A 20087-nucleotide genomic window follows, 5' to 3' on the forward strand; every position below is an offset into this window, starting at 1 on the left:
AAACGTTACACGGGTGGATCCACCTCGCGGGGAAAGCCGAACACGCGCACCGCACCTTCCTTATGACAACCACGGAAGACACAAACTACGTCGGGAAAAAGGTACCCGCACCACACGGGGGGATGGCCGGCCCCATATACCCTAAAAAGAAGTTCAACCGGGAGCCCTGCGGGAGGTGTGGCAAATTAGGGCACAAGACGGCGGACTGCTTCGCCAACCGACCGCCGACCAGCGCGCCCAAGCCCGCCCCGAAAATTAGCCCCAAACCACCCAACCCGGGGCCGCCCCCTCACCGCCGAATGACCGTGGCCACAGCGACACCGGAAGAGGGCTGGGACGCTTACTGGGGAGAAGAGGACAATACCGACCCCGACCAGCCGGCGGGAAATGCTCCCCGCTTGCCCTGAAACGCGTGGCGAGGCAGGCGGCGGGACAGCAACGCGAACCACCTCAACGAAACGACAAAAGCTCCGTAATATTGGCAGCAATTCAACTCTCTGCCGGCAACGGAGCCACCACGGCCGCGGCACTAGTGGACTCGGGGTGCTCAAAAAACCTTATCCACCCCGACCTAGTCGCCAAACTCGAACTCCGCTGCTTCCCCCTCCCCACGCCGCTGGCATTCCACCAGCTGGACGGCTCCACAGCGGGGGGGAAACCAGCCACGCTACAAACCGAGCCGGTCACCCTGCAAATGGGCACTCACACCGAGCGCACATCGTTCGTAGTCACGCCCATCGGACGGCCCATTGCAGTCCTGGGGATGCCATGGCTCGCGAAAAACAACCCGCGGATCAACTGGGCGACCCGCACCTTCACATTCGGCGACGGCGAGTATCGAGCACCAGTACCAGCTGGCAAAAGCAACCCCACGGTAGGACGAGCGGAGGCGACCACACAAGACAACGCCGCTACCACTGCAGACCTACCGGAACAATACGCCGACTTCTCCGAGGTCTTCGGAGAAGCAGAGGCAGACCAACTACCCCCCCACCGCAAGACGGATTGCCGAATCGACCTACTGCCCGACGTCCCCCTACCTAGACCAAAGATCTATTCGATGACCCCGAAGGAGATGGCAACCCTCCGGGAGTTCATCGATAAAAACCTAGACAGGGGATTTATAGAGCCAGCATGCTCACCGGTCGGAGCCCCCGTCCTATTCCGGGAGAAGAAAGACGGGACCCTACGGCTCTGTACCGACTACCGGGGCCTAAACGCGGCTTCCCTGTCCAACAAATACCCCTTACCCCTGGTGAAGGACATGCTCGCCCACCTGTCCACGGGCAAAGTCTTTTCCAAATTGGACCTGCGCGAGGCGTACTATCGCATCCGAATCAGGGAGGGGGACGAATGGAAGACGGCGTTCAACTGCCCCCTAGGCGCTTTCCAGTACAAGGTACTGCCCTTCGGACTCGCGGGGGCCCCTGGGGTGTTCATGCAGCTCATCAATGAGGTACTGCATGAACATCTGTTTAAAGGGGTCCTGGTCTACATCGACGACGTCCTTATTTACACAAAAACATACGAGGAACACGTAACCTTAGTCAGGCAAGTCCTCGACAAGCTCAGAAGGGCGCAGCTCTATGCAAAGCCCACAAAGTGCGAGTTTCACAAAGACCGCCTAGACTATTTGGGGTATCGAATCTCCGGGGACGGCATCGAGATGGACCCCGCAAAAGTCGAAGCGGTACTAAACTGGGAGCGGCCACGCAACAGACGGCAACTACAGAGCTTCCTGGGATTCGCGAATTTCTACAGGTCCTTCGCCCGGGGGTTCGCTGAGATAGCCCTACCCTTAACGGACCTCCTCAAAACCAAAGGGGTGGGGGACACCAGACGCGCCAAGAACCCAGGCACAGTGCTGAATTGGACTCCCGCGTGCCAGACCGCATTCGACAAGCTGAAAGCGCTGTTCACGACGGAGCCAATCCTCGCGCACCCGGACCCAGAACGGCCGTTCGTGGTCCAAGCCGACGCCTCAGACTTCTCCCTGGGAGCCATCCTCCTACAAAAAGACTCCACGGGGCTCCTGAAACCATGCGCCTACCTGTCAAGGAAGTTCTCCGAGACAGAGAGGCGATGGCACGTCTGGGAGAAAGAAGCCTTTGCGGTGAAATCGGCACTAGAAACATGGCGTCACCTACTCGAGGGAGCCACCCAACCATTCGAGGTCTGGACGGACCACCGGAACCTCGAGGCCCTACGAACGCCTAGACGCCTTAGCCCAAAACAGGTCCGATGGGCACAATTCTTCAGCCGCTTTGATTTCCAGTTGAAGTTCATGCCGGGCAAGAAGAACTTCCTGGCCGACGCCCTCTCCCGGCTGCCCCAAGACGAAGAGCCCGCCCCAGACACCATTGGGACGGTCCTATCCGCCTCGCAACTGGGGATGGCCGTGACCACCCGAAGCGGCGCACGGAGGCAGCGCGACGCTACGGCGCAGCCGACGGCGGGACAACCGGCGACGGAAAGAAGGCAACCGCAACTACCAGGGGGAATGCGCACGGACCTCGCCGCCGCCCTCAAAACCGACCCCTGGTTCCTGGCAAACCCCGACAAGGTAACGATGGCGCAAGACCTAGCATGGGGGGAAGGCAGAATCTACGTCCCGGACTCGCAACGCCAGGCGATCTTGCATAGGTCACACGACGCCAAGCAAGCGGGACACTTTGGGTTCCTCAAGACCCTACACCTAACACGGCGGCAATTCTGGTGGCCCGCGCTCAGGCGAGACGTAAAAACCTACGTGGCGTCCTGCCCAACGTGCGCTCGGGCCAAACGGGCACCAGGCAAACCCGCGGGGCTCTTGCAACGGGTGGCAGAACCCTCCCGCCCATGGGAGGAAATCTCTATGGATTTTATAGTGGACCTCCCACCCAGCCAGAAGAAAACGGCCATTTGGGTGGTGAAGGACTACTTCTCAAAGCAGGCCCACTTCATCCCCTGCACGTCAGTCCCATCCTCACAACAACTAGCCAAACTCTTCCTCATCCACGTGTACAGGCTACACGGATGTCCCGCACGTGTGGTGACCGACAGGGGCACACAGTTCACCTCCAAATTCTGGCGGGCCTTCTTGAAGCTGACGGGGACCCAACAGGCCCTGTCTACGGCTTGGCATCCGCAGACGGACGGAGCCACTGAGGTTCTTAATGCCACCTTAGAGCAATTTATACGATCCTATACGAACTACCACCAGGACGACTGGGCTGAACTGCTCCCGTTCGCCGAAGTCGCATACAACAACGCCGTCCACACGAGCACGGGAAAAACCCCGTTCGAAGTAGTCTCGGGGCGCGACTTCGTCCCCATACCGGAGCTACCTCAACCCCCGGAACCCCAGGTGGACGCCAGCGACTGGGGACGGAAGATCGCGGAAGCATGGCCAGTAATCACGGCGGCGCTGAAGGAGGCACAGGCTGCTTACAAAGAGCAGGCCGACAAGCACCGGCGCCAACAACCGACGTTCCAGGCGGGGGACATGGCCTATCTCTCCACCAAGTTCCTAAAGTCAACCCAACCCTCGAAAAAACTGGGGCCTAAGTACATCGGGCCGTTCCGAGTCACGCAAATAGTGAACCCGGTAGCAATACGCCTGGACCTGCCACACAACCTCCGGAGGCTCCACCCGGTGTTCCACACCAGCCTCCTAAAACCGGCAACCACCTCCCGATGGCACCCAAGCACGCCTCAGCCCGCACCGCTTATGATCGACGGGCAACACCACTTCGAGATAAGGGACATCCTCGACTCACGCAAGCAACGAGGAACCCTACACTATCTGGTCAGGTGGAAACACTTCCCCCACCCGGAATGGGTGGCGGCGCACAACGTTAAAGCGCCTGACCTGACCAGAGCATTCCACCGGGCATACCCCGACAAACCGCAATCAAGGTCAGCAAAACCAACCCCCCCCCCCGCAGGCCTCCCCCCGCCTCCCGTGCCCCAAGGGAAGGGGCCCCCCCCAAGCCCGCGACTTGGGTGGACCTTCCCCCCCCCGGGACTCACTCCCCCCGCCCCGGGCCCACGGGGTGGTGACAAACGATCGCCAGCACCCTCCCCCCGCCCCCTGGCCGCGGGGGAGTGGCAAGCAAGTCAACAGGGCAACCTGGGGGCAACGCCCAGGAGACACAACAAAGGCGACGCACTCCAAATAAGCAAAAAAGGGCCCTACCTGGAGCTGAGCAGCACCCGACCAGCCACGCCTCTCGCCTCGCCGAACTGAGCCAAACAAACAGGGTGTGGTTGGAGCATGCGCACGCCAGGTCAGAACCCGAGCATGCGCACCATGGACACACCCTGGGAAGGCACGTGGTAGAGGGAGGAGCAAAGGGAGGGGCGACAACTACTCCGGCGGGAACTTTGAAAAAAAAAAAAAAAAAAAAAAAAAAAAATGGCGTTTTGACAGCTCCATGGGGGAAACCCAGAAACCCGGGGGAGAACACTATTCGGAAAGGGGGCAGTATGTCATGAGTGCCGTTGAGCTAAAGTAATCAGCGCAATGGCACTCATGACAATGACAAGGAAATAGGTGAAGGGGTACAAGTTAAGTAGCCATCAACCCACAACGACTAACGGCTAACAAACAATAGATAAACGGATCACGGAGCCACCCAAGCCATCAGCAGCAATACCACGGGGATCGCCCAGCTGAAAGCAATCAGCAGAAGAATGAAAACCTGAGGATGGGCGATCCTAGAAACCCTCAACCAATGGCAGGGCAACGCATGGGACAAAGGGGGGTGACGTGACCGAGAGCGAGGGGGCGCTGACCGGCGCGGGGTATTTAAACCCCGCACCGGCGCGCTCCTGTCACTCTCAGCTTTTTCTAACAACGTTGTACCTATCCTGAAATAAACCAGAGCCTGCTTTGTAACCCAGTGTCTGAACGTTATTCAGAGGTAGGCAGCGCATGACAGCCACCTAGAGTCACGTATGTGAGATGGATGGGTGAGTATTTAAAATTCAACATATAAATAAATAAGTCTTTACAACTGCCTTGGGGACTGTGGGCCCCAAAGAGCTTGCAGGAAGCCATTTAGGGAGTTCAGTACAGAGGTGGCATTCCAATCAAGCAAGCCCCTTCCCAAATGCCAGGAGCCATCCAGATTGGGAGACAAGATTTGAGTGTGCCACGGTAACCTCTTTATGCTTGTTCAGGAATCCTATCTCCCTGCACCTGTCCTGGAAAGAGGATTCAGGGCAGCTTCTCTTCAACTGGCACTTTGATGGATTTATACAAGGTGCTTAAATCATCTAGGAATGCTAACTGCAGAAAAGGTGGGTTAAAGGGTCAAGGGGGCCTCAGTTCAAATCCCCACAGGACTGTGGACCTCATTGGGTGATCTTCCCAGAGTCAGGCAGCACTTACACATATTATCTATCTATCTATCTATCTATCTATCTATCTATCTATCTATCTATCTATCTATCTATCTATCATTATCATCATCATCTTGGACCTGTTAATTTTGCCCAGCCTGGCCTACTTCACAGGGTCGTTATGAGGATACCATGAGGAGTTACCCCGTGTACCTGCTTCAGGCTCCTCCTAAGGCTGACTGGAGGATTAAATAAGTTAATAATACATAAGTGCAACAGGCTGGCGAGGTAGGTCAGCACTCCTGCCTCCACGTCCTGCGTTCCTAAAGCGTAGCCCAGGGTGGAGGTGACACATGCTTGTAGCCACCAAGCGAAAGTCCAATTTTCACGGCACAGAATTTATTTCTTCCCCCACTCGCGATCGCTTTACACGCGGAGACAGGGTGGGTACTTTATACATGCTCAGACGCTCCATCTCCCTTCCCTTGCCCAGGCAGAAGAGCCCCCTCCCCTTTGTCTGCTCTCTTCCTTTGAAAGGAGGGGGCTGCCCGGCACGTGCAATTAACGCCCTCCTCCTCCGCCGCCGCCGCCTGCGCGGACTTTCTGCCGCGCCCACCCTCCCCAGCCGAAACAACGGAAGCTCGGCGGAGGCGGCCCCTTTAAGAGCGGCGGGGCCGCCCTCTGGCGGTCTGCGGCGGCGGTGCAGGTGCAGGTGCAGGATCCCGCTCCTCCAGGTGCGGCCGCTCCGTCTGCTCCGTCCACATCATGGAGCGCGATCGGGGCCCGCGGGCCTCGGCGGTAGATCTCGGCTTCGGGGCGCTCAGCACCGCGCAACTCCGCGCCCTCATGCGGGACGAAACCTGGCTCGAGCGCATCGTCAAGCTGAGCAGGAAGGTAAAGCCGCGGCTCCCGGGTTGGAAACCCAGGAGGAGAGAGGATCGGGCCCTCCGGAGGGGAGAAAGCGAGGTGGGAGGTTGGCATCCTGCTTTCCAGCGGGGTCTTCTGCTGCACACACCCGCGGCTTGCGTTACCCCGACCCCAGCAGCCATCCCTCTCCATCCAAATACAAAGACGGCCCCCGCCCCCTTGAAAAATAATCGGAGCATCCAAAGGGGCACCGATGCCCGTCGAGACTGCCCATGGCACCCCTGGGGCTGTGCCACCCTACCTCTTTTGCAGCAACGGCAGATCCGGTTGCCACGGGGCTTGGAGCCTGGCACGGGAGGGGGGCAGTGCCAGTCCAGCCAGGCCTGTGCTTGGTGCCAGAGACAATGCCCAGACTTTCGGCCTTTCCGCAGAAGCTGTTGGCCCAAATGCACAAGACCCAGGTGGTAGCTGGGCCCCAGGCAGTGGAGGCCCCCTTACCCCAACTGTTGGATGTACCCTTGGAAGATCTGCCTCCTTCTCGCCCCATCCTGCCAGCTCCAGGGATTAAAAGGCACCCTCTATCCCCTGTCCCACCTCTAAAAGCTGCCATGGGGATCCAGTTTGAACCCAGGTGTTCTGCTACTCTGGTCCCCCCCCCCCCAGCCCCCAGAGATGTTATAGACACCTTTGTGGGCTGTTGTCAGATTTTGGTCTTCTCCACCCACCTGTCACTCAACCCCCTCCTTTCCCTGAAAAGCAGCCTCCCCCCAACACTCTTTGAAATGTACCCCCTTTATTATGCCAGAAGAAATGCCAAGAGGAAGCCTCTGTCTGTCTGGGGTCCTGGTGATGGAGCCATCCAGGGAGGGTGTGAGTGTGATGGTTTGTGGCCGGGGGGATGCTCCCAAGGCCTTGGTGCTTTTGTCTTGACAGGGTAGCCCCATCCTGGACCAGTCCCTCCCTTCCCCCTTTTTCTCTGGTGAAAATCAGCCACAATGGTGACCACGGACCCTGTTTTGTTTCTCTGTGCTGAAAAGAAAGGGATTTCTTTCCCGAGATCCAGCAAAGCCTCATTGACTCAGCCATGGAAACACGGGCGGGGGGGATGGGGGTGTTGACTGTGTCTAGCCAGGCAGGCAACATGTCTTGTGCTGGGTAACAGAGAAAGGTTGCCGAATTAAGTGCCACAGCATGTCAGGCATTTTCATCATAAATGGCGTATGATTTTTGCCTTTCGACAGGCGTGGAAACAAAGCAAAACCTCCCCCCTTCTTTCCTTTATTTATTTATTCGGCATCCAGCTAACTTCCTCCTTGCTCCCTCCCCCCCATTGCAGGAATTCCCCACCCCTTTTTGTGGCCCCCAGACCTTCATTGGAGTCTGCTCCTGGTCTCACAGTTGCAACGTCACACATGTTGTCATCCATCCTCACAAGGAGATGTTGAGGCTGTTGATTTTGGAAAGGCACCTTCTCCGCCTCCTTCCCAGCAATGGCCGGCAAAACAGCCCCACTTTTGCTCTAGCTTTGTCAGTTCAGACGAGCTGGGTACCCCCGGCACCTGCTCTGCCCTTGGCGTGCTCTCAAGGCGATGCCGGCTGCCTTTATACAAAATTCTTAACCAGGTCAATTAGAAGACTTAGCGGCTGCTTCCAATCATTATGCTAATCTTGGTTAATTTTAACCTGGGTTAATCTTTTGTGGCTTAGTATGTTGTGTGAACCCAGCCTGTTTGGAGAGTTCCTGGTTCAGTGTCCTGTGCAAAACAGAGAGCAAGTTAATTCAGTGACCAAGACAGTGTGTTGTGGAACAGAGGTATTGAGTTGCTAGACCTTGCCATAAGCCCAGTGCCCTCTGAAAGTTGCCCATCAAGATGGGTAAGACCTTACTCCATAGTTTACCATCACCAGTGGCCCCCATAACTCTAACTAAGATGATCCAATATCTGTCTTCCCCAAATACGAGCTCAAGAGAAGTACAAGATGAATCGCAAATACATCTTATAATCTAGATTTACTAGAAGACCACCCCACAATGTTGCCTTGTAGGTTTAGGGCAATTTGTCATAGCTTCAAGTCTCTCATTGAGTACTCACAGCTCAGCTTGCTTAGAGGTTTAGCGAGGGCAGCAGGCCTAGCAAAATAACCCTTTGGCAGCTTCCCAGTGGCTCTATGCTTGCTGTAACCAGAAACGGTAAACCGCATCCAGTGATTGAATGCCGACTGGTGATAGAGAATAGCTGGCCATGCTCCTGAGATACTTTCCTACATCAAGAGGGTTCAGAGTTGGCCAGTATGAAGGAACAAAAGCAGACCAGAGTAACTTCTCAAGGGTCCATGTTATTAGGGGATACTAGAGAGCATCTGGCATTGGGGAGACGCTGCCAGATGAGGGTTGGCAAATACTTGTTTTTCAGTCAGCTGATTAATGGGAAAAAAAGATGTGGAGGATAATGCTCAATAATAATGTTGTTACCACCTGTACATTGTTTTGGGATCAAAAAATGAAGTATGTACAACTTTTTAAAAAATTGGGCCCTGTTTATGAATGTGATTAGATCTGTAAAATAATGTGTATGTTCAGTTGGCCTATATGTCTGTCAAAAGTGCTGTGTTTGGAAAATTACAAAAACTTTAATCAACAAGGGAAAATCTGGCTCCAACCTAAAATATTAATGTTTGAATTTAGCGGGAAAAATTTCCCTCCCTTTCACATCTTTAATATGAAGTCTTAGTTGAACTCCCAGAATGAAACTGTTATATGATGTCCACTGATTGCATTCACATAACACACAACACACTTAATTTATTTTTTTCCATTTGCACAACGCCCTGAATCTCACACAAAATCCCTACCTAAGATTAAAATTAATCAAGCTTGCATGTTATGCCCACGCAGCCACCAGGACTTTAAACGACCCGCTTCAGCAAGTTGTATGAATGGAGCCATTGGTACATTCTTGGTTTCCTTGTCTAACTATTCAGAGTTGTTTTTCCTAGTCATATGTACAACAGCCTTCTAAGATAGGTAAGAATTTTAGCTGCTGATTGTAGAAGGCCGAAAGTTGGCCTCTTGCCTAAAGCAACCATTTCATGAATTCAGGAGATTGGAATCCATGACTTCTGAGCACAACATTCTTTAGTCATGCTTTATTCTAGTGGCAGCAGTGGCTGCTGCTGTATAATTAGAATTATTTTGATAACTTCAGGCATCCATTCAGGCCAGCCTGATAGCTGCGTTCACATGACTCACTTAACTTGGTTACCATGTTAATCCATTTTCTGGTTTGCGCAACACTCTGGACGATAATTAACCACACAATTCATTGGGTTAACATTATCAAGCTCAGCATGTTGCGTGAAGGCAGCCTTTCTATGACCTGCTTGAGCATGTTGTATGAACACAGGCATCGAGTGTCCTATGGTGAAGTTTTTTCTCCCTAATACATTGCTCCAGAACTCAATCACTCCCTTTGGGTGCTTGTAAGCCACTTCTTTTGCTATTTTGTTCTGAATCAGTCATAATCACTTTGTAAAGAAAATGTCATGTATTATCTTCAGATTGTATTTTGCAGCTGTTAAATGTCTGTATGGCTTTGGATCAAATACAGTATATTTTGAAAAAGATGATGATGATGATGATGATGATGATGATGATGATGATGATGATGATGATGATAGCAGAACCATCAATAGGCATAGTGCACAACTCTGTATCCTTATAAACATACAAGCTAGACTACAGTGTGTACAGCAAAGGACAGCAACACAGAGATTAGCAAAGAGGTCACTCATATAAGAGAATCAGGCTGCAAGATACAGAAGGAAGCCAAGATCTAAAGATCTGTATAGCAGCAGCTTGGGGGAAAAGTTGGGAGAAACAGCAGGAGCATCAAATTAGATTTGAGTGGGGGGCAGGGGGGGATTGCAGGTAAACATGCAAACTGCTTTTAACAGGAAAGTGGCTTTCCTTGTTTGGATGATAAGTCTGCGATAACGCCAGTCCAAATCTTCCCCTCCATGCATTCATGGGAAAAACCCTGCATGCCCAGGATGACCATGAAGGCTAGCAGAACCTGAAGAAACTTGGGCCAGCTCAACAGATTATCCCACCGAGACCTTTCAGCCTGGCCCAAACCCTCATCAAATATGTGTCTTTTCAGTTCCAGAACCTGCAGCTGGAGCGGGAGATGCACCTAGCTTCCAACTATAACCTCGCCAAGCAAAATTTGGGCTTGCAGCCTCGGCTAGAGAATGGCAAAGCTTCCCTCGCCATCAAATACCAGGAGCTGCAGGAGTTACGAGAAACCTGTCATGACAAGCAGCAGCGCTTGGGTGAGCAACAGTTGGCATCCCTCTTTCTCCCCCACCCTACCATCTCCCAGGATAGAAGGAAAGGCAGGGCTATCGGACCTGGGCTGCATAAATCTAGCCAGCTGGGGAATTCTGGGAGTTGAAGTCCACGCATCTTAAAGTTGCCACGATTGGGAAACTCTGATCTAGGTGATGATCAACAGAGGGCAACACATCTGCTAGTGGTCTGGATTTTTGCAGCCCTGAAAGCAACTTTCAGCAAAAGGGCTTCATTCATGACAGCCTGCCTTCCTTTTAGCTAAGCCTACCTTGCGGGGATTCCAAAAGTGGATCAGCTGATAATAGTTAGCTGTAAAGAAGGAAAACTCTGCCATGCTTCCTTGTGCATCACATTCTTTGGAGGTAGAGCATTGCCTCTGTAAGTTTTGTCTTGTTCATAACGGGTGGACCTGGTCTAATGATCCCAGTTGGTATTATAGAATTGCAACATACTGCAAGCATGTAGATCCCCTTTCCCCACTTCCTCTTATCCCCTGCTCCCTGGGAACTAGAAGAATGAAAAGACAGAGGGATATGCAGAGTGGGGGCTCTGCAACTTTATACTGTGTCTCTTTGCGATCCTCAAGTATCTCTTCAACTACAAATGCAACATGTGATTGAGAGATATGTCATTTTGGTGAGTCCAGACATTGTGTTTGGATTACAGGTTCCAGCTTGAGTATGTGGCATTTGGGGAGACATCTCTTGGTGACCACGTTGCTTGATAAAGTACTAGACAACCCGTGACTCGGGTCATCGTTTCAGAGACACCAGATTCCTCAAGGCCTTCAACAATGGCAGAGCTTCTAATGTGTTGCCTTTGCTGGAAAGGTTCTAAAAATTCAGGGAGACATTCAGAGATGTATCTGCCTTGAAAATAGCCCATGTCATTCATGTTGACCTGTATAATATCAGTCAAACATCAGGAGTTAACCACAGGAAATGTCTTACGACATTTTGTATTATCTCAGAAAATGTTTTATAGTTTTATGTCAGAAAATGTTTTATAAAATTTGCCACATTTCTATTCCATGGGAGTTATGGGTCCCAGATTTTGGACACATTCTGTAAGTTAGCCCATTTGAGGTACCTTGGTTCAAAAAATTTTGGCCTATGAGCCACAGTTTCACCCAGTTATAGGTTACAAAGTATCAAACAGCCACCAGAGTTTTAGTAGCATATAGATTAACCCTCCCTGTGGGAAAGGGACAGACAGAAAAAAAAAGGGCATAGCAGAAAACAAAACGACCTCTCCACCTCTCCTCCTGAAACATGGGAGAATTTCGACGCATGATGCACAGTTATCGCTCTGCCAATTTCCCCAACCACAGAGGAAAGACAGCTAATGAAGTGCAAGGGACAGAGTGGGGAAGCTTTCCTCCCATCGTCCCAGCATTACATAGAAACCGGATTCATTATTGCTGCTAAACCGATAATGTGGCTTGCTTATTTATATTTGAGCTTGTTATTACTGTGGTTTGTAAACCATAGTTTATAGCTGAGTCTGCAGGATGTCCGTTGTGGTTTATTCAATACGTCATGATTAAAACAAGCCATGATTTGGCTGAGTATCCCTTGACATTCTAAAAAGAGAAGAGAAAGAGGTCAGTAGTTGCTGGCTTTGGTGGCATTGGGCATAGCCATGCGTAAACCGATTACTGAATTAACCCATTTTCTGGCTTTGCACTACATACTAAACCATAATTTAATCAAACTGACTGGTTTCATGTATAACATGCTGAACCATGAAAAACTAATCAAAGTTAAAATTCCTCAAGCTTCACGGGCCGTACTGACACAGTCGTTATGTCTTAACTGGATTGGATAAGTCTCTCTGCAAACCCAGCCTCAATATAATCTAGATCCTGGGAAATGGAGGACGTGTGTGGAAGGAGATCAGATGCAGGGCCAGCCACTGAGACCCCAATCCCTCTTTTCCTCCCTTGATTGCCCTGAATCAAGGGCTACCTTCTCTCCAGGAGGTACAGACACAATTTTAACTATTCGATCACTGCACTGTGCTCTGGATGGGCTGCCTTTGAAGAACATCCAGAGGTTGCTGCTGGTGCAGACGCAGCTGCCCATCTGCTGGTGGGTAAAGCCATCAGTGTCCTCCACACCAGTTCCACAGTCATTGCATCGGCTTTTGGCAAGCTTGCGAGTGCAATTTAAAGTGCTGGTTTTAAACTACAAATGGCTCAGCACTGAGTTATTTGTAGGATTATCTCCTTCTGGTAGAAACAGGTAGTCCTCACTTAACAACCACAATTGAGATTGGCATTTTGGTTGCTAAGCAAAGCGATCATTAAGCAAATCCGTCCAGTTTTTATGACCCTTTTTGCGGCGGTTGTTAAGCAAATCACTGCAGGCATTAAGCAAACCACATGGTTGTTAAGCGAATCACACAGTTCCCACCTGATTTTGCTTGCCAGAAGCCAGTCGAAAATGGTGATCATGTGATCATGTGACCATGGGACATGACAGTCATAAATGTGAACCAGTTGCCAAGCACCCAAATCATGATCATGTGACCATGGGGACGCTGCAATGGTCATAAGTGTGAGAACCAGTTGTGAGTCAGTTTTTTCAGCACCATTGTAAATCTGAGCCATCACTAAATGAATGGTTGCTAGGTGAGGACTACCTGTACCTGGTGTTTTCAAAAGTTAGGAAATTGAGATTCTCTTCCTCTCAAGTGATGTTAGGGGAGGGGCCACAAAAATTCAGAGTTTTTCAGTTGATGCTCCATCCCTACGGAATGGTTTGCCCCTGGAGAGCCAGCTGGCAACCCTCCCTGTAGATATTGGAGAAGGCAGTCAAAGCAGAGCTTTTCTGCAGAGCTCTTAATAGCGTTAATTAATCTTCAATTTTTAAGACTTGAATGTGATCAATCAGTACAGATGCTGGGGTGTTTTGTGTAGTTGTGTTACTGATTTCAATTGTTTTAATGGTTTTTGTTCAGTTTTGTAAACCTCCAGAAATCCATGCAGAGTCAGTAGTATATAGATACTGTAAATAAGCAAAGCCATCTAGTTCTTTGATCATTGGTGAACCCAAGGGCCGACCTGAAGCCACCCCTACAATTCTTTTACAAGCTGCAATTGGATCATGAATCTTGAAGTTGAAGGGGGCCATTTAGATCCTAGTGCTGGGGCATCTTTGCGGGGGGAGGGTTTCCAAAATGTCAAGCTGGTGGTTGTGATTAGCTGATTGATAATTGAAGTCCCACCCCATTTTTGTATGTGACACACATACAGAAGGGGTGGGGCTTCCATTGCACAGTCATACCCACCAGCTTGGATTTTTTGAGACACCCCCTGATCAACTTGATTTGATTTGATTTGATTTGGTTCATATGGCCACCCATCTCAAGTACATGACTGTGAGGACGTTTTGTCTAACACTAAATCAGGCCTTCCTGTAACTTAAATCCATTACTGTATCCCATGTCCTGCAGTGTGGGATGAGAGAGAGTGGCCTTGAACTTCTTCTTGTGATACCCTCCAGGTACTTGACGAACGCTGTCCTGTCCTCCCTTGGTCACCTGTCCTCAAAGCTAAACGCACTGTCCCTGAAACAGTCCCCGTAGGACTTAGGCTTCTGGTCCCCCTGCAACAGGAGAAGGAGAAGAAGTTGAAGGTGCTATCGTAGTCTCTCCCTTGGGAGCTGGCAACCTGGGATTACATTCTGCTTGCAGAGATTGGGGAGCACGCCCTGTTTGGCATCTCCTTCCTGCCAGGGTACAGGGATCTCACAGCCCAGGTGGCTGACACATGGATGCTAAAGCTGAGCTTGCCGTTTGTCCCACAGGCGCATGTATGGCAAAGTGGACTCCGGAGAACGCCCTGAGCAGGCTACAGGCTGAACTGGAGAGCGTGGAGGCCAAAGTGGAGGTGAGTTACGAGGGACATCCTAGGTAGGCTTCTCCAGGGCTGCTCCCAGAAGTACTCTTCTTTATAAAAGGAATAAACTGTTTCTCTGCACCTTCTGCCCATGTAGGGATAAGAGGAAAGTGCCCGTAGGCCATCTTTCTCCACATTGTCCCATCAGAGGTCAGCTTCCCAAACTTGCTCCGGCCTGTGCCAGGAAAGGCAGAGGTGTGATGGACAAGAATGGGAAGCAGTAGGGTCTTCCTTTGTTTCTATCCAAGCTTGAGAAAGGGGCCTCCTCAGTTACTTGAATTTTGGGCTTTGGTGAGGTGCAGTGATACGGCTTTTCCAAGCTGCATCTCTCAAGAATTGGCTTGTGGCCAGCCTGGAGCTCTGAACAGGCTTGTAGCTAGCACGAACTACCTATCTGGCTATAGTTGCAGACCACAACACACTTAACCAGGCCAAAGAAAAACCTAGTGACTGCATTTGCACAACATACCAAACTTGGGTAGGGTTAACTTTAGCATCTTTTGTTGTACTTTTTTTATGGCTTAGCTGAGCACTCAACCTGTTTGGTTAGTTTAGGTTCAATGTATTGTGCAAATCCAGAAAATGCGTTGAGGAACCAGGTTCAGTGTGTTGTGCGAAGCCTTCCTTTATGTTATGACTATTATCGTATCGACAAAAAATATCAAATTAAACATGTTGGACTGTTTCAGTGGTACTCAAGCTATGGAGCGTCGTCCCCTCCTTGGGAGAGAGAGCAAGACACTTGGAGTGGAGGTGAGGCATGAGGTTGTAGGGACAAATAGGTCCCTACAGCATTTATATATAAAAAAAGCCTCCTTCGCATCAAGCTCAAATCTGGTAACTCCATGGATACATCCATGCTGTTTTCTAGGCAGCAATATGGAAGTGGCTTACCATTGCCTGCTTCTAGGATTGATTTCCCGACTTCTCTGCCTAGTCTAAGCCCTGGAATTCCAGGAGATCTCCCACCCAAGTATTAACCAAGGCTGATGCTACTTAACTTTCCAGATCAGTCAAAGTCAGCTAAGTGCTGCCATCTACTGCTAGCCAGAGCTATAGATTGTCTCCTTGTAGCAGAGCTTGTAGCTGAGCTTTAGTACTGCAGCCACCCAAGCTGCCTCATAATGGAACTTGCAGTGAGAAAAAGAACATCATAGAGCTTTTGAGTGGAACAGCTTCTTTTCCATTAAGAGATGACTGAGAAGCCTTTTCCAAATGCCATTGCTGGATTAGCAGTCCAAGCCACTGATACAGGTAGTCCTTGCTTAACAACCACAATTGAGACCAGAATTTTGGTTGCTAAGCGAAGCGGTCATTAAATGAATCCAACCTGATTTTACTATCTTTTTTGTGGCAGTTGTTAAGCAAATCACTCCAGGCATTAAGTAAACCATGTGGTCATTAAGCAAATCATGTAGTTCCCCATTGATTTTGCTTGTCAGAAGCCACTGGGAAGATTGAAAATGGCGATCACATGGTCATAAATGTGAACAGGTTGCCAAGCGCCCAAACTGTGATCATGTGACTGTGGGGATGCTGTGATGATCATAAGTGTGAGGACCAGTCGTAAGTTGGTTTTTCCAGCACCATCATAGGTCCGAACTGTCACTAAACGAATGCTTGTTAAGCAAGGACTACCTGTACTGTGTATGTGGCTGTTAAGTGTCCATGCAGTGTATGTCTATGTGTGCACATGTGTTTGTAGGGGATTTTGCATCTTTGCCTGCGAAAGAATACAGTCAAGGGGCTAAGAAAATAGAGGGAGCCCAGATTCCAATTATGCTTGTTAAGGTTTGTGCTGATTTGTATTGCTTGGAAAGAACTGCTTTGCATTAAATGAGAAAGGCAATGTGGGACTCTCCAACTGTTTCGGACTTCAGCTCCCATCAGCACCCACTGGCGTAGCAATGTTACAGGAATTGTAGTTCAAAACAACTGAAGGAAATTGGGTTATCTATCAATGTTTGTAATCTCGTCCCAGGTCTCATTCTCCTCTATGTGTTCCTTTGGCAAATTGTGAATGTAGCCTTAGAATTTGCAAACTTCCCTAATCGCCTTTTGAGCCAATAAATTACCAGTTCCCTTTAAGATTGTGCCAGGAGCTGCAGTCACACAATGCAATTAATTTGATTATTGAATCAAACCCATGTTCTGGATTTGCACAAGTCCTTAAGCCACGATAGCATTCTAGAGGGCCTTGAAGACTTGGCTCTTCTCCCAGGCCTTTGGCCAGAGTGGCTGGAGCCCCTCGTGAGTTTTGATATTGGCTAGATTTGCCATCTTGTTCTTTATTTGTTTTTTGCTGGTTGGTTTTTGAATGGTATTACATTCTTTTCTTTTTGTTATTTTGTGAACTGCCCAGAGTTGTTTGGAGTTGGGCAGTGCCTAAATCAAATGAATTAAATTAAATTAAACCATAAACTAACTAAACAGACTGGGTTCACACAGCAACCTAAAAACTAAGGTCAGTGACTAAACTTAGCATGTTGTATAAATACATCTACTAGGTTTTCATTTGTTTGTTTTCTAGGTTTATATCCCACCTTTCCTCCACAGGCACATAGTGGCCTACATGACACCCCCTTCTCCAGTTTCTCCCACAATAAAAACCGTATGAGTCCTGAGAGGGACCAACCCAAAGTTACCCACTGAGCTTCCATGGCTATGGGTAGACCTGAACCGGAATCTTCTAAGACCCTGAATTAAGGGTCTTAATCCAGCACCCTTAACCACTGTACATATTGGCTGTCTTTCCTGGAGCTGCTTAAAAATACAATCAGAGAGGGAGGGAGAAGGAATTTAGCCTATACTGATAAACAAGCTATATGAGCCTACACTTCTAAATGATTGACCCGACATTAATTTGCTCTGTTTACTAAATATTTGTCAGGCCCAGCCCAAGAACAACGACAAGTCAGTGCATTCAAACTCCAGTTCTTTATTGCTCTCACCATACAGACAGCATCTTGCCAGACTAAAGCTACCCTAACTAACCTAAGGGGAAATAACCTGGGAAGGCTCTAGGGCAGGCCACCCTGAACTTCTTCACTCTCCCACCAGTGCTGTCCGGGCTGTGAGTCCTCTTATCCCCTTGGAATGCGCTCCCTCCTTCCTGGGAATCAGTGGCAGTGCTGAAATCCACCACAGTATTGTAATACATTTTCAGCAGATCTGATCCTCGTTTATAAAGCTCCCAGAAATACCAGAAATTAGTTTAGAATTTCTTTCTATAACCACAACAGTCACAAAAGAAATAGGAAATGTCCTAGATCTGAACTGAGGAAAAACATTCATCTCAGGTGTCTAAAGAGCCTGATGCGTTACAAGCGAAGTGTTGTAGGAGAGAACACAATCCCTGCCTTGCACTTCCTAAGCTCCTTTCTGCCTTTAAATTCACTTTACCATCACCAGTGCTTCGCTTAGGTTTTGTCAGTGGAATGGGAGAGGGTACCATGTTGGTCTGGGCCTCAGCAGCAAAGCCCACTGGGAAGAGCTGATTGTTGAAATGTGCTTGGCGCTCCAGCTACCCCAAACGGCATTTTCATATTCCTTTCCTGTGTCCACAGGAACAGATGGAGCAGTTCCTCTGTTGGGATCTCCCCATTGAGACTTTTGTGGAGTCTTTCCAGCACAGCCGCATGCTCTCCCATCTCCGTCGCACTCAGCTGGAGAAGCTGCAGGAGATCCTGAAGGTGGAAAAGGCAAAAACTCCTGAAAAGCCAAGCCCGAGCTGCGAAGAGGAACAGCCTGCCATCTCCCCAGCACTTCCAACTCCTCCACCATTGGCTCAAGCGGCCCCGGCTCAGAACGGGCCACCTCCCAAGGTCTTCCAGCTCCGCTTGGCGCCAGCGTTCTTGATCCCGTCGGAGGCTGTGCTCCCCATCCCCATGACCGCAGCCCCCCAAAAGTGCTGCCTGCCCGCTCTGGCCTCCTCACACTCCACTGGGAACTTTGTGAGCTCTCCCCTGAGTCTGATCGGGCACATCCACTTGCCCCAGGCCCACCTGCCTCACCAGCAGAAGAAGAAAGAGCCGCCGCATCGGTAGCTGCCCCAGCGCCAACGGGACATTTTGACCAGAGCCTCTGACACCAGCTACGATGGGCCAGAGCCTGAGGTGTGATGCCAGCCTGCCAAGAATGCCACCTTCCCAGACTTGGTGGGAGTTGGGGGTGGGCTGATGGCAGAGAGTTGGCTCCCTTTTCTCTCTGGCTGCCAAAATAATTTAGATTCCATCTCCACCCCTCCCGTCACCATCCCCAACCCCCCCAGGCAGCTTGGCTGGCTGGGGCGATCCAGTGTTACTCTATGTATAGGTGGCCGAGACCGCAGGGAGTCATGCCCCGCCTCCCCCTTTCCCACTTGAGAAATAAGGAAAGTTATGTCACTTCTTCCCCCCTTCTTTTTCGGGAGCCTGAATTCACCATCATGCACTCATTACGCCTATCTCTCGAGTTAGGTGGGGGAAAACCCCTTGCAAGCTGCTTGTTGCTATTCTGGATGCTGGGTGTGACCACTTTCAGGCAGTGCTATTCCCACCCCCCACCCCAGGCAGTCGGCCCACCGATCTTCTCTATCGCACAAGGGACTCCATTTCAGTAGCAAGTAGGAAGAGAACATACATGGCAGGGGAGGGGGGGGAGGGAATAGCCAACAGCACATTTCCAGGGGTGGAGACAGGAGGGGTAGGCCAACTGCTTGGAGGGGGGCAGTTTTTGGAACTAGGAGCTCAATTGCCCCCCTTCCGGTTCATTTTTTCTATTGGGGCAGGGGGTCTGCAGTTGAAGTGGGGAGGGGGTCTGTTGATGTGATGGGGGGGGTGAGGTTGCAAAGCACAGGGTAGAACATTTTAGCCCAAAGTTTATGCCACGGCTAGAGAATGGGTTAGTACCAGCATAGGCACACGGTCTCAACAGGGTATGCATAACGGGAGAGGATGAGGCGGCCCCGCAATGCTCTATGGGGAATATGCCTTCCAGGATTTGGGGGGGGCAGTGCGGGGCGGGGAGCAAGGAAATATTTTCAAGCAAACTTTTCTCTTGATTCAATGTGCTTGCAAAAACTGAAGGATGAAATTCTGGGGGCAGCAGGGATGGCAGATTTGGATTGGAAAAAGAAAAAAAAAGTTCTCCTAATATTAATCCCTTCCCCTCAAGCAATTATAGGTGTGATTGGACTTAGAGGGTACAATCCAGCCTAAGTTAGCCATGCCAAGATCCCATTGAAAGTGTCAGCAGAACAAATGGAACATGGCTGGGAGTGCAGAGGCATTTGCTACATAGTCGGTCCTGCAGCAAAGTTCCCCTTGAACAGAATGTAAAAGACGCCACTTTTTTATAGTCCCCTCCGTGGAGGCTGCCTGCAGTACCTCTGAGTGAATCACTGCTTTGGTTTTTCCTCTCTGCAGTAGCCTTCCAAGTGGTGGATAATACAGTGTTGTTATTATTTCACTGCCTGGGATATAAGTTGGCATTTGGCCATTTCCAGTAGACAGACCTGGCCCTCTTACTTCCTCAGAGTCGGCCAGAAATAAATTACCTTCTTCAGCCTGAGTTCAAGGTTGTTTTTAACGCTTCTCTACAAAATTGAATTTAAAAATCAAAATTCCCAAACCCTGAAATGTGACTTTCAAATGTCAAAAGTTC

General features: G+C 50.2%; 1 protein-coding gene across 1 annotated transcript; it reads left to right on the top strand.

Annotated features, from left to right (window-relative positions):
* The first annotated feature begins 6090 nt into the window (after nt 1-6090).
* On the top strand, nt 6091-18490 carry VPS37D (VPS37D subunit of ESCRT-I). Its single transcript, XM_063291043.1, has 4 exons — nt 6091-6219; nt 10353-10524; nt 14353-14435; nt 18011-18490. Exons 1-4 carry the CDS (start codon nt 6091-6093, stop codon nt 18488-18490), a joined length of 864 nt encoding a protein of 287 aa, XP_063147113.1.
* Nucleotides 18491-20087: the final 1597 nt, after the last annotated feature.

This window comes from Candoia aspera, chromosome 1 (genome assembly GCF_035149785.1).
Source record: "Candoia aspera isolate rCanAsp1 chromosome 1, rCanAsp1.hap2, whole genome shotgun sequence".
NCBI lineage: Eukaryota > Metazoa > Chordata > Lepidosauria > Squamata > Boidae > Candoia > Candoia aspera.